Source organism: Lipophrys pholis (assembly GCF_963383615.2).
Source record: "Lipophrys pholis genome assembly, chromosome: 1".
NCBI lineage: Eukaryota > Metazoa > Chordata > Actinopteri > Blenniiformes > Blenniidae > Lipophrys > Lipophrys pholis.
The window spans coordinates 29,963,693-29,977,314 of NC_137635.1; the positions used below are offsets into that span (position 1 = coordinate 29,963,693).

At 42.2% G+C, this 13,622-nt stretch overlaps 1 protein-coding gene across 2 annotated transcripts; it reads right to left on the minus strand.

Annotated features, from left to right (window-relative positions):
- Positions 1–320: 320 nt before the first annotated feature.
- Positions 321–6,607, minus strand: tmem70 (transmembrane protein 70). Of its 2 annotated transcripts, XM_080487970.1 has the most exons (4): positions 6,347–6,607; positions 4,861–4,957; positions 4,619–4,701; positions 557–1,755 (listed from the first exon to the last, which is right to left on the minus strand). In XM_080487970.1, the coding sequence occupies exons 3-4, from the start codon at positions 4,641–4,643 to the stop codon at positions 1,301–1,303; spliced, it is 480 nt and encodes a 159-aa protein (XP_080344096.1). In that variant the 5' UTR covers positions 4,644–4,701; positions 4,861–4,957; positions 6,347–6,607; the 3' UTR covers positions 557–1,300. The 2 variants fall into 2 exon arrangements, with proteins under 2 accessions (XP_080344095.1, XP_080344096.1); XM_080487969.1 differs by lacking the exon at positions 4,619–4,701 and having other exon boundaries at positions 321–1,755.
- Positions 6,608–13,622: the final 7,015 nt, after the last annotated feature.

Sequence of the window (13,622 nt, forward strand, 5' to 3'; positions counted from 1 at the left end):
CACACACACACACACACACGTCTCTCCCATCATCCTGGTTAATCTGAGTCAGTTGGTCGTCTCAGATTAAATCCCTCCCTGAGCTTTGGGAATCATTAGAAACGCCTCTTTGCTCCTGGAGGTGCTTCTAATCCAGCGACAGACATTTTGAATCCTTCCTTGTCTGTACTTTCCGTTCTCTCTTCAGAAGATACTCTTGCTGATACCAATGTTATCGATTTATAGGTTAATGTACTTGGTACATTTCATTAAAGTCTTGAGGGGTAAGAGTAAAATGTTTCTTTCATGCAAATGTAGATCGATTGTCTTCTTTTGTTTTTCATCTAAATGTTTTATTTGAATGTTTGAAATAAAGATTCATCCATCCTCAGAAGAACTTCAGGGTTTGAGGAGGAGTTCGTCTCCCTGAAGGAGTAAATATGTTTTTCTGACTGGATGTGCAGAGCCTTTCTTTAACCTTTCAAAACATGTGCACGCTTCACCACCCGAGTTTCCTCGACGGTCACACCTTCATCCGAGGGGAAGAAACAAGAGAAATCTGGAGTCCGGGTCTTTTCCCAACATGAACGTTTTAGATTCGACTTTAATCGAGAAGAAATCCTCAATAAAGACGTATTTAGGTTAAAGGCTCATATTATCCAGCGTTTCAACACTTTCACTTGGTCTCGTTGGTCAAAAAACATTTTATTCAAAGTTTATTACCCCAAATCCAGCTTCTCATTGATTTTCCTCCATTTGAATGTTGGATCATAGGAGCTACATTCAGAATCTGCTGCGTCTGTGTGAGCTGGACTGGCTCCGCCCACACATGGCCATCTTGGGAAGAGGAGGAAGTACTTCCTCTGGTGGTGCCATGTGCCACAGCAGAGCTGCCTAATTGTGGGAGGAGTCAAAGGGAGGGCCTACCTTGACTGGGATTGGCTAAACCCCCGATGACACTATGTAGGGTTTGAGTTCTGATTGGCTGGATGGAGCAACACACTTTTTAAAAACTGAAACAAGCCAAGGAGAGAGAGGACAGACTGTCCTCACTTCTGGGGCGTCGTTCCAGGTATGGGGACGATTAATGCTGTTGGAAAACCATTAGAAAGTGAATTTTGCCTAATATGAGCTTTAAAGTTTTTTATTTCATGGAAACACCCAACATGCCGTTATGGGTCTTGATCTGTGAGGAAGAGGCTGAAGTAAAAACGCCCGAGGTCACACTGACAGTTATAATTTATTCTACCTTATTAACAATCTGGAAAGACAAAAAGCTTCGCCGTGTCTCAGCTGGACCTCAGCTGGACCGGTCAGTCCTTCAGCTCCGGTCCGGCTGGTCCGGCTGGTCCAGGTCCTCGTCTCTGAAGCTGAAGGGCTTGTCGTAGCCCATCAGGTGGTTGTAGTCGTGCGGGAGGGAGAACTGGTCGGGGTTGACCAGGAAGCTCCGCCTGTTGCCGTAGAAGGTGGTGAACATCTTGCTGACGGCCGGGATGCGGACCTGGCTCTGGTGGAAGACGCTCCTGGTCTCCCTGAGCAGGACGCTGTAGGTGACCGCCGTGTACGTGTCCGAGTCCGGGTGGTGGTACAGGCGCAGCACGTAGCCTTTGGTGCAGAGGTGGAGGAGGAGCGGCGTGAGGAAGGTGAAGATGCCGATAATGGTGCAGAACGCCACCTGCAGGGCCAGAGCGTCCACCCCGACACCCGTCTTCAGGAGGATCTGAGGCATGAGGACCAGGCTGGTGCCGCTGGTGCAGTAGGAGAACAGCTTCACCCCTGGAAGAGAGGAACCACGTCGTCACACATCCTCCATCTGCAGACATGGTCACTGTCCAGGATCAGATTCAATAACTCCAATACTTCAACAAGTGATTCTTAGGGCGTGTTCACGTCCCTGTTTGTTCTGGACCAGAGTCTCTTCAGGGACAAACTGTTTTATTTGGGCGACGTGAAAACGCCCAGGAACTCTGAACCGGAGCAAACAAGAGATCTCTGGTTCTCTTCACAACCTCGGTCTGGGTTCCTTTACAAGTGAGAGGACGTGACGTAGTGCGCAATGCATCCTGGGTAGTAGACAAACAAGGCTAACTACACGAATTAGAAGAATAACACGCAGAAAGAAAAAGTTGGAAAATATCTGCTGGACAGATGTGGAGTAGTGAGGAAGAAGTAGTGAGGAAGACTCTCACTGATATCTGGTCTGAAGACTAAATATTGTGGTTGTTTGTGGTGACCCATTAGCCACGAGCTAACTAGCCCAGCCACCATAGGCTAAAGCGGCCAATCACAGCCTCTGCTGATGCCTCACTCTCAGCAAGGTGTCATTTCCTTTGGGATTTTTTTCCGATTCATTCGTTTATTTTTGAACAAGAATTAAAAAACATTAAAAAAAAACAAAAAAAAAAACCTAAAGCACCCATTGGATATGAATCTACAAACTGGGGCTGCATCAGCGAATCGATAAAATTCCATTATTAAAAGCGTTGGCAACGAATTTCATTATGGATTTGTTGTGTCATGTGATTTACGCGTCACTCGCCATGTTGCGGAGCCGCTTACTTCACCGTCGGAGCTTCATCAACGCTGGCTGACTGAAACAAAGTTTAAAAGCAGAACCTCCACCTGCAGGGCGCGTTGAACGGAGCGAGGCGGAGGCGGTACAGAAGAACCTGTGAGGACCTGGTAACAGAGACAACCCTGTACTGGACACGCCCCTGTGCATGGACACATATTTAACTGTTAACACACCTTAATGAGGACAAACCTGCCTGACGAGGACAACGGACAGGTTGTCCTGGTGAATTTCAAGCTGAGCGACACTGAAACGGCCTAAATACTTGAGCTGAACCCGATTGTTAGAATATTCAGGCTGCGTAACGGAACGATCCCAAAAATCCCCACGCCGTGTCCCCGGCGCACAGGGTGGATGACGAGTTTGACGTCAGACGTACTTAAGTTTGACTTTTACTTAACAGCAGAGAAGATAAGGCCCGGAGAACAAAACCCACCAGGAGGCTCCAGTCTGGTCCCACCAAGCAAGGAGGTTATATAAACTTTATACAAGTTTTATCTTGACATTTCATTGGATTTTGCACCAAAATGTTTCATTAAAATTGACTTTATGTTGAGACTGTAATCAATTTCAGTACTAACTGTTTGATCCTACAAAAATACAGATGATTTCATCAGGTACACTGTGATTACAACAAAGAAAAACTTTCAAGTGTAAATTTAAAGGTTATTATAGTAATATTTTACCAGTCTGGTCCCCTCAGGGTGAAACTGGACTAGATGTGCTCCCTGAAGTTAATTAAACCTTATTTAATGATTATTTTAGATACATCTTATATACATGTGCGTATGCATATATATATATATATATATATATATATATATATATATATATATATATCTCTTTGTATTGGTTCAGTTATGTGCTTTTAAATAACTAACATATTTGGTGTTTGGTTCCTTCAGTATCAACTGGTCCTCCAATTTATGATTTTTTTTTTTTATCCGATTCGATTACTCGAAAAAATAATCCACCGATTAATCGACTATCAAAATAATCGTTGGTTGCAGCCCTACTATAAAGTAAAGACATAAAAATCCCTTTTCAAAAGAAGACTTTGTTTTGATTCCTTGCGACTAATTCTATCCTATATTAATTCTGCATATATGATCAGGATCACTTTACAATCCATTACAATGATACACAAACACAAATGTGTATAAACAGATCAGAACGTTAGCTTATCAGAATATTTTAGCAAAAACTTGTGGAAATAAATCTTATTTCATCGGGTTTTTACTCTCGACTCCAACATCTCAGTGTTGAACAAGCCTTGTGAAGGTTTTAAAGCTTTTTTGTGAAGGGAACACTTTGTTTGTAAGGGTGTGTGAGAAAGATGGAAGAAAGAAAAAAGTTCAAGTACTGCTAGAACTGCTCTATAATGAGAAAACAACTACAATAGATAAGAGGCAAGATGCATAAAAAAGATACCAAAGCAGGAAAATTCATGAAAGAAAAATCTTTAAAAAAAACTGCTGCAAAAAATATGAAAATATGTCTAACTTGAGCCGTGAAACTCTGAATGCTGAAACACTTCATGAATGCTGAAACACTTTGAATGCCAACTCTGTTTCTGTATTCACACCAGTTTTTCTTCAATCCTGATAAATAAAATGTTTTGCAGCTTCAGACAAATTCTATCTGATAGAAAATTGTGAAAACGGTTCTTTTGGTCATGAAGGCTGCAGACCGCTGGTCTAGAAGAACAAACCTACGTCTATTGAAATGCTTTTATTTATCACACATCACGTCTTTATCAAAACATCATTGCAGATTGTAACTTCACCTACTGTGCAGTATCATAAATACTGCACTGTTTACATTTAGAAATGAGGCTCTAAAGCTAAAACATAACAGAATTCGTTATTCTTTTTTTTAAAAGCCGTAATCAGGTATTTATTTATATTTATTTTTGCAAATGACACAATAGATTTTTATACTAGAGAACTGGGCTGCGTTTTATTATTAAGCTCTAAATTCTAATACAAATAATTTTGATCTGTTTTTTCTTAAAGTCCTACAATGTGATGTTTGCTTACTTAAAAAAAAAAGTGTTTTAAAAAGTACCTGAATGGTTTTTTTTGCCTTTCATCTGAAAAGTTTTGAAACATCCTGTCCAACCGGGGCTGTGTTCGTTTAACTCTAATAATCTGTAGTTCAGGTAAAAACAAAACAAAAAGCATTATAAAGCTAAACTGGAATGGATGAATTTCACAATAAAATGACATGATTCCAGTAACTCTCAGTGTCGAGGATAAACAAAGCAGCATGATTCCAAAGTAAAAGCACCACAGGGTGAAGACACTGACCGCGGACAGCCGTGCCCAGAGTTCCGGTGTATATCAGGTTTCCGTTTTCAGGGGGCGCCGCAGAGAAGAGCCAGCGGGCGGGCGGCGCGAAGGACGACTAAATCAAACACAAAGAGGAGAAAACACAAGTCAGAGGAAGGCGTTCAAACTACAAACCAAACGATTATGCAAGCTTCTTTTCTCTGAAACGGTTCAACAATTTTTAATTCGCCACAAATTGTTAAAATATCTCAATTGAATACTTAATGTGTTGTTGTAGTTGTCCTGAAGTATTAAGCATCATTAGTTTGTTTTTATTTTACATTTTTGTCCCAATATATTTCAAATTGGTTTGTTTTTGTAAACTATCAGGTGAAAAGCATCCTACAAGATTATAAAGAGACACATTGACAGTACGCAGGTACTTCTGAGCTCCACAACACCCGGTGAACCTGCAGTAACGCGCACAATCTGACGTAAATAGAAAAACTTCCATTATACTGTGACTTAGGCCCCGTTTACACGACAACCAATTCGAGTGTATCAGCAAAACTTTCCTCACTTTTGGGGGGTCCGTTTTCACGACACCAGTTTGCGGATGCACTGTATCTACAAAGTTTTTAATCCGGCTCCCAAGGTGGAAAGATTCTTTCACGGAGCAAATCCCTCCTGCAGAGACTGATGGAGGCTACAGAGCCTGTTACTGCGCATGCACATCTCTCCCCCTCCCTCCTGCTCAGCCAGTTGTAAACAAACATGGCGGCCGCGTAGTGGTACGACTCGCGGTCCATAGTCTAGTTTTATCGTCCAGATCAGTAGTTTAATAGTTGAGACTCACCCCTGATAGCATCCGATGTGTCATCAGTCCATGCGGATGTCAGGTGCTCTCCATTTCCTTCATGTTTATAGTGTATTGTTCTCTGCACACATCTGTGTAGTTTCATTACAAAATCAAGCAACAGCGCCCTCCATGGGCCCAGCGTACTAACTACACCGTTGTCTCTGTGTCCGCTGCTGCACTGTAAACGCCCCCACTTTTTTTTGCAGTGTTGTCACATGAAACGTTGTCGTGTAAACAGGGCCTTAAACGTATTTTTGTGCTTTGAGATTCCAGATAACAGTGCTCTTTCTCTTGCCCCAAATTTGCACCAGCCGTGGCTCAAACTCTGCTTTGTTTCTTGAGCAACTGCAGTGACAGACGCTGAGCAGCTCTTTAACACCATTTATTGGTCTTATTGTCTTGAGTTTTAGTTTGGAATTAAACAGGCTGTAAAATCAACTACACTTTTATTAGTTACTTAGTCTGTGTGTCTCCGTGTCTACAGTGTGTCTGTCTCTTATTGTGTGTCTGTCTATGGCTACGGTGTCTTTGTGTTTCCAGTGTGTGTGTGTGTGTGTGTGTGTGTGTGTGTGTGTGTGTGTGTGTGTGTGTGTGTGTGTGTGTGTGTGTGTGTGTGTGTGTGTGTGTGTGTGTGTGTGTGTGTGTGTGTGTGTGTGTGTGTGTTACCTGCTGGAGCGCACGTGATGACCTTCTCCCCGCGCGGAGCGGCTGCAGTCCGGTCGCACTGCACACAGAATACGACGCAGCGTGACGCAGCACCGCAACCTGGATGTTCGCACACGACTGAGAGACATGCAGGTGTTTTAATCTATGAAGGACGCGCGTACAAAACATTGTTATTGAGCTAGTTTGACTCATTCAACCCATGAAAACATAGAGCTGCACACGTAGGAGTCACTTCCGCTTCTCTTCTTCTTCTTTTTCTCTGTTATTCGAAAGGGTTTGACTGTATCATTGCCCCCTGTTGGCGAGGTGGTGTAACGACTGCTATGTGGTGAATTGGTGTTATGGCGAGTTCCGCCTCGCCGAGATTTCGATGTAGGGTCAAAGATAAAACACACAAAGGTACCGGAGATAAAATAACTTAAAGATCCCTGACATAAAATAAGGTGCCTAAAATGCAGTGCAAGAATAAATAAGTGGAAATAAATTAAAACAGAAGAATAAATAAATATTTACAGTCCACTGTTCTTATCACTAGTAAAATTATTCTCCAAGGAAGATTACGTTTCATTTCAATTCAACTTTATTTATAAAACACCACATACAACACAGTCATTTCTCGATGCTTTTACCAGAGAAACCAAACAAAAAGAAGATGAAGTTTTCATGGAGAGTTTGGTTTGGATATTGGTTAAAAGTCTCCTGAACACCACACTGACTGCCTTGCAGACTGGATTCAAAACCTTCACGGGGGAAATTACTCCTCAAACATACAAGAGGACAGTAATTCCATCCTACTTATACAAAGAATGGACAGAGTTAGTGAAAGTGTTGAGACTGGTGTCGGGACTTGAATTAGTCCCAGCGCCTGAAGTCTTGTCTTGATTTTGGGTTTGTTGGTCTTGACGACACCAACTGATCAGTGTCAGTCTTCTAGGCAGACTGGTTTCAGCAGTCGGGACTGAGCAGCAGTTTGCTCCTCCATCACTCATTCAAGGAAACATGTACTCCCATGTTCTGTGTACAATCCTAATATAACTGCTCAACTTATTCAATGTTGTTTTGGTAGAGAAGCGAGCAGAGTGTGGAGGTGTCAGGTTGAAAATCTGTAATATCTTTTTAGTGAATTTTTTTAATTTATTTTATTGTAATGCATTATACGTTGTTATTTGAGAAAACTGTACAATTCCAAACATTTTTATATTTAATAAATGAAAGCACTTAAGTCAACCATACGCAGAGCTTTTATAACTTCATGAAGATGGAAAACTTCATGAAAACAAGAAACATGTTGGAGACTTGATTTATTTCGACTCTTTAAGAACAAAAACTACATCAGCCATTACAACTAGACAACTAGACAGTTTTAGACCCAGTTTACACATTTCAAGCGAAAATCCACCGTCTGCAATTTTCTTTCAGAGAAGTCGTGTTTACACTGTAAAGCTCTGAGCACAATGTAGTTTTCCTCTACAGCCACTAGTGGGTGCTGTTGGTTGTTTTTGTAATAACACCACAAACACATGAAACGTTTCAGTGGCTCCGAGCACCGTTGTCGTATAAACGGACTCCCAAGACACAACAAGAGTTTTGCGTTTTCACTTGAAATTGTTGCTGCATACAAGAGGCCTGAATCATTTCATCACGGTAGAATCTCCTGTGTGAACGCAGCAGTCGTACAAAAACCATTCAAATCCTGGTCATTTTGATTCAGTTTGGATTCATACAATTTATGTGTTTGTGGAAGAAAATACTGTAAATGACAACATACAATATTACAGCATCATACTTTAAGCAATTGAGTACAAAATAAGTTTTTATGACATTAAAACTCATGGGTACCGAATTCGGTACTTCTATAGGTACAGACTGAACTCCGTCAGTATTACCTAGTACTGATTCACGTAAAATGAAACGGTTCCATGTTTTGGTATCTAAACGCATCCTTGTGCCTGAGGGAATGGAAGAGGTAGGAGTGATGTCAGCTGCAGAGCATGGTGGGGAGAGAATAGTTGAGAAGTTCTACTTTTAAAAATGCGATGCAGATAACGCTCGCTGCAGTATTTGTGACACAAAGTGCGTGGCCAGGAGCGAGAATATTTTTAATCTGAGGAAGCTCCTGGTTTAGCACTAGATTCTTCTCACAATTTGACGACAACCTCAGATCTACCATTACGGCTCTACAGATCTACCATCATGATGTTTCCAGAGGGGAAAGGAATAGGAAAGAACACTGAGTAGTTGTAGTTAAGGGTATTTATGTTGAAGAAATTTGTGAAACAACTGTGACGTTACAATACAAGCATTTGGGCGATGTTTTGATATGTTTGTCAAAGATTACAAACTAAGATTATTAAATAAAGATGTTAAATTGAAAATTTTTTAGATCTAATAAACTAAATGACATTTATTACCAAATAAATGCACAAAAGTACAAAAAGTTGGTACTATTGAGGTATCGGGTATCGGTACCGTATCGGTTCATATGTGAAAGGGTCCCATTCCTAGTTACATGTTATTGCAGAACATTTATGAATGAATGAAAACAATATATTTATGTACACATGATTGAGTGGAAGCGGCAGGGAGCCACAGAGGTTCCGTGGATCAGCGGGTCACAGACCCCTGAGTGGGACTATGGCGCTTGGTGCGCTCCAGCGACGTTGCCAGATCTCCAGAGTCAGGATTCACAGACTCGGCTCCTTCTCTGGCAGGTTGCCTCCACTCTACGAACAAAGAGAATTACAATAAATGACCGATCCTTATTATACTGAAACGTTCGGCTGAAAAATACATCAAGTTTTTTCTTTTTTTTTCAATTATCCATTTACTTCATGCTTGAAATAGTATGGATTCAAAATATTTCTGCAAAGGAATGATCACGGTAACTTATCAAGACTTGATAGGTTCGCATCATAGCCACCACCTCTACAAATAGTTACAGCAGTTTATTGTATTTTTCTGTCATATTATGTAATATACTGATATGCTGATATTGATACTAGTATTGGCTATTGGGACCGATACTGCACAGCGTACTCATACTTGTACTCATACAAGATCCCGGTGAAGATTCTTTATTTAATTTATTACCTTCGCCAACGGAAATTGGGTGACCAACGAAGTTGGTAGAGAAGGTTAGGTTTTTGTCTGCATGTATGTATTTTACCAACTTTTCGCAAAAACTACTCACCCGAATTGCATGACACCTTCAGGGATGATTTGTCATCATCCAAGGACTAATTGTTTTGGGACGTTAACATTTGACCATTTCTGAATTAATCCCAAAAAACTCCAAAAATTGTCCCGTACAAAGTGGATGAGGCCCCTCATGGAGGAGATCAAAGGAGATCAGGGTCTGTTGCCATGGAGACGCTCCTTGCTTAGTGATATAGCTACCTGACCAACCTAGTTAACATTGATATGGGCTAACGGCTATCATGCTAGCGATGCTAACTCGGTTCCACAAACAAATGTGGCGTTGGCGAAAGTCTGCGCTCTACCGAGTGTAGCTCTAGTTTTTATTTATTTAATTTGATTATTATTTATTAGTCCCTTGTGAGTTAATAGATGTACTTGTTCTGTATATTTAAAGACATTTTCACTAAAATATAATTAGTTCATGTGGCTTCGAACCACAAAGACCCAGTGCATGTGCGTCTCTAGTAGTTATACCAAGAAGTACTAACTTACCTTCACATACGTCAATAATACAGATGAAATTTCACACTTTTCCCCTCCGAATTTTAAAAATTTTAAATTCCCGTTTAAAAATTCTCGCCAAGCGTCTTCCCATCATTGCCCTGCTGTATTTAAATCCGAGATATGCCTGCTGCATTAATGGTCAGTGGTTCGTATTTATTTCTTATCATTATATTTCAAGGCCATAATTATCGTTAAGTTAATCTTTTGCCCAGTATAAGCTATTTACTAAAAAATCTAGTCTCCTATTTTGAACTTTTATGGTTAATTGTGATGCACATACTTTTCTCAGTTATATTAACAAATTATTATACAAATGTGACGTAATATCACGTCATAGGGCACAATAATTAATGCATTTGCATCTGGAGTGTTAGGATATAAGCCATGTTTCAATTTGTGTTCAATTGTAAGAGATAAAAACTTTCATACTTTGCTCCCCTTTGGCTGCAATATTAAGTTTGCAAAGAATTTTTGAAGACACATAGAGGATCAAACTTAAACAACAATAAAATCAAATAAATAAAAATAACAATAAAATGTATCAAATAAATCCAATTTGATTTACAGTGACTTTTGTTGTGTTTCCTATTAAATTTGGAGTAAAATAAGATATGTTTTGTTTTTGTGCCAATTTTTTTGAGATTTGATGTTAAAATACCACAGATTGACGAGACTATACCCCAACGGGAGGGTGACGAAAAATGATAACGGTTGGTTACGATACTTTTGGTACCATCCAATGTTTCGTCAGTGGAAACGCATGAAAACCCGTCCTGTACCATAACGTAACGTATCGTCACGCACTGCGCAGTGGAAACGAGGATCAAGATTCACTTTTCACTCTTCACGGTGCCACTCATCAGTAAAAATATCATAAAACTGCACCTTTTTTTCACTCTAAATATTTTGTCTTGTTTAGGTTTTGTAGAAATACATCTTATTTATTTATTTAAAAGGTTTTTGATGTGGAATCATGTGGACAGTTTACAACTCCAATTTCGCTCTTCCTGCAGGCACCTGCCACTCGTCGGACGTCGAACCCTCAGGCTGTTTGGAGTACCAATATGGCTGCCGACGGTCCAACGCATGCCAAAACCAAACTTACCAGAATAAAAGCTTCTAACCAGCAAGAGAGGAGCTTGTTTTTTTTTTTGTTAAAGGAATTTATCCTGAAGTCAATGGTTTCATCAAAAGTTTTGAAACTTCCAGAAACAAACCAGATGAGGACGTCCCCCAAACACGAGAACAAGAAGTTCAGCAGGGAGGCAGGTTGTTCTAATGTGGACTTTGGTTTGTGTGAACGCTCATTGATTTGGACTGATTGTGAACGGTGAGAGAACCTGAGAGACCGAGGCCGGGGTCGGGGTCGGGGTCTGGGTCTGGGTCCGAACCGAAGTGGCTGACAGTCGGAGGCGGTCTGGGAGGGGGTGGGGTCTCCGTGCTGAGGGGGGGCGTGTTGAAGAACGGCTCGGGTGGAGTTTGTTGAGAAGCGGGGGTGTCGGGTGAACTGGAGGCGGGAGCGAGCGAGGCAATCAGAGACTCAGATTCAGGAAGTAAAAAGGTTCGATCGTCTCCGAGCGGCAGGACGTTGGGGTCTGCTGATGTGTCGGTGGGAGAGGGCGGAGCCAAGCGGTCTACGGGGGGCGCAGAGGAGGGGAGGGCGGTGGTTAATGTCATGGTGCTGTAGGAGGGCGGGACCGTCGACATGTGACCCTGAAGAAGCTGCATGATGGCGCCGATGTTTGCAGACATGCGAGACTCCAACCTGCAATTCAAAAATGTTACATATTTTATTACCACATAAACACACAAAAGTACCGAAAATTGGTACAGTTGAGTACCGGTATCGATTCCCAGGTACCGGGTATCGGTACCTTATCGGTCCGAATGTGAAAGGTACCCGACCCTAACGACGTGCAGCTGTGGTCAAACGCGTCCCCTCTCTCCGTCCCCTCGACAGTCCCAGACGTGTTCACGGGGGAGGGAGAGGACGTGACGTAGTGCGCAAGGCATTCTGGGTAGTAAACAAACAAAGCTAACCGCGCGAATCAGAAGAATTAAGACGCAGAAAGAAAAAATTGGAAAATATCTGACGTGCAGACGTGGAGTAGTGAGGAAGAGGTAGAGAGGAAGACTCATTGATATCTGGTCTGAAGACGATGGGTGCATCCTAATAGTCCCTCCTATCTCCTTTCCTATCCACTTTTCCTTAATCCCCAGAAGTGTTTTAGTGGCGGCCATGATAAGGAGCGTTCGAATTCTCAATAAGCTGAGGAAAGGAGGCTCAATGCTTCATTTAGAACCTCCCTTAGTCTAGGCAACACTCCTTTACCAAAGGAGATGAGCTCATGCTGCCCGCAATTCCTTGCGGCGACAACATTTAAAGGGACCTGTTCATCCGAGCGTTCAAGGAAACTAACGATGACTCAAAAGAGATCATGTTAAGTTACCACTGCAATAATCTGCCTTGAACAACTTTAAATAAGCTAAAACCCAGATCCTGACTATGAATGTTCTGCAGATGTTGTAAAACGGACAGGGTTAAGTCTTTGTGCCGCCTGTTCTCAGTTTGATTGGTTATTTATTCACCCGGCAGCCTCTTTTCCTTTGATTTACATTCAAACCTTGTGTTATTTGAGATGATATCAGTGGGTAGAGGCTCAGTGGAAAGTGGTGGAAATGCACTTTTTGTAGTCCATTTTCAGAAATGTGTAGTTTTTTCACACGGCAGACGTCAGTAACCTTCGCTGCCGGCGGTTTATTATTACCTCACCTGGTGAAAGTGCGGTCACAACAACATGATCGAACTTTCTCTAACTCCTTTAGGAAGCCTCCTAACACCTTTCCTTAACCCCGTGACGTCAGCCATGGGGTTAAGGAAAAGTAGATAGGAAAGGAGGAAGGAGAGACTATGAGGAAGCATTCTTTATACCGCGGTTATTTGTGGCTAACCATTAGCCACGAGCTAACTAGCCTAGCCATAGGAGGCTAAAGCGGCAGGACTTCTGGTTTCGGTCCGGACCAATCAATGAGCCGTGTTTCTTCTTTACTTCCTCTCTGGTCAGTGTTTGTTTCAGGTGACAGCGCCCCCTAACCAGCAGCTGTTGTAATTGCGTGACCTTTCCCAGGTGGTTTGGTCCGCTCTCTAAAGTGAACGTGAACGCCTCCTGAACCAAATGAAGGGGTGAAAATCCTCAGCTCCCCTCCCCCCCTAGTGAACCGGGTCCCGGACTATCCCGATGCTAAAGACCCTGAAGAGGTTAACATGAGTAAAGAACCAGTTTGAACAAAGTGAAGAGTAGAAAGTGAAGAATCTCGCCTGCTGATTTGCTGCTGCAGCGCCTCCAGTCTGCCGTCTAAATCCACCTTCTGCCTCCAGGAGATGACGGGAGGAGGCGAACAGAGGGGGCCGGTGGTCCAGCGGGAGGACCGGGGGGGAGGAGCAGGAGGAGCAGGAGGAGCAGGAGGAGCAGGAGGAGGTGAGAGAGGGGAACAGGTGCTGGGGGATTCTTCAAATCCATCCTCGTGGTTTTCTGAGCTCCACAATGCAAAGAAGCTGGAGTTTCCTGCAGGT

Excerpts from the sequence above, each read along its gene's own strand:
- tmem70 (XM_080487969.1), bottom strand. The coding sequence starts at position 6,538 with ATGAGTCAAACTAGCTCAATAACAATGTTTTGTACGCGCGTCCTTCAT. Across the intron at positions 4,958-6,346 it reads CATCACGTGCGCTCCAGCAG|TCGTCCTTCGCGCCGCCCGC; the intron begins GTAACACACACA and ends TGTTTGATTTAG. Across the intron at positions 1,756-4,860 it reads TCTGGGCACGGCTGTCCGCG|GGGTGAAGCTGTTCTCCTAC; the intron begins GTCAGTGTCTTC and ends CCTCTCTTCCAG.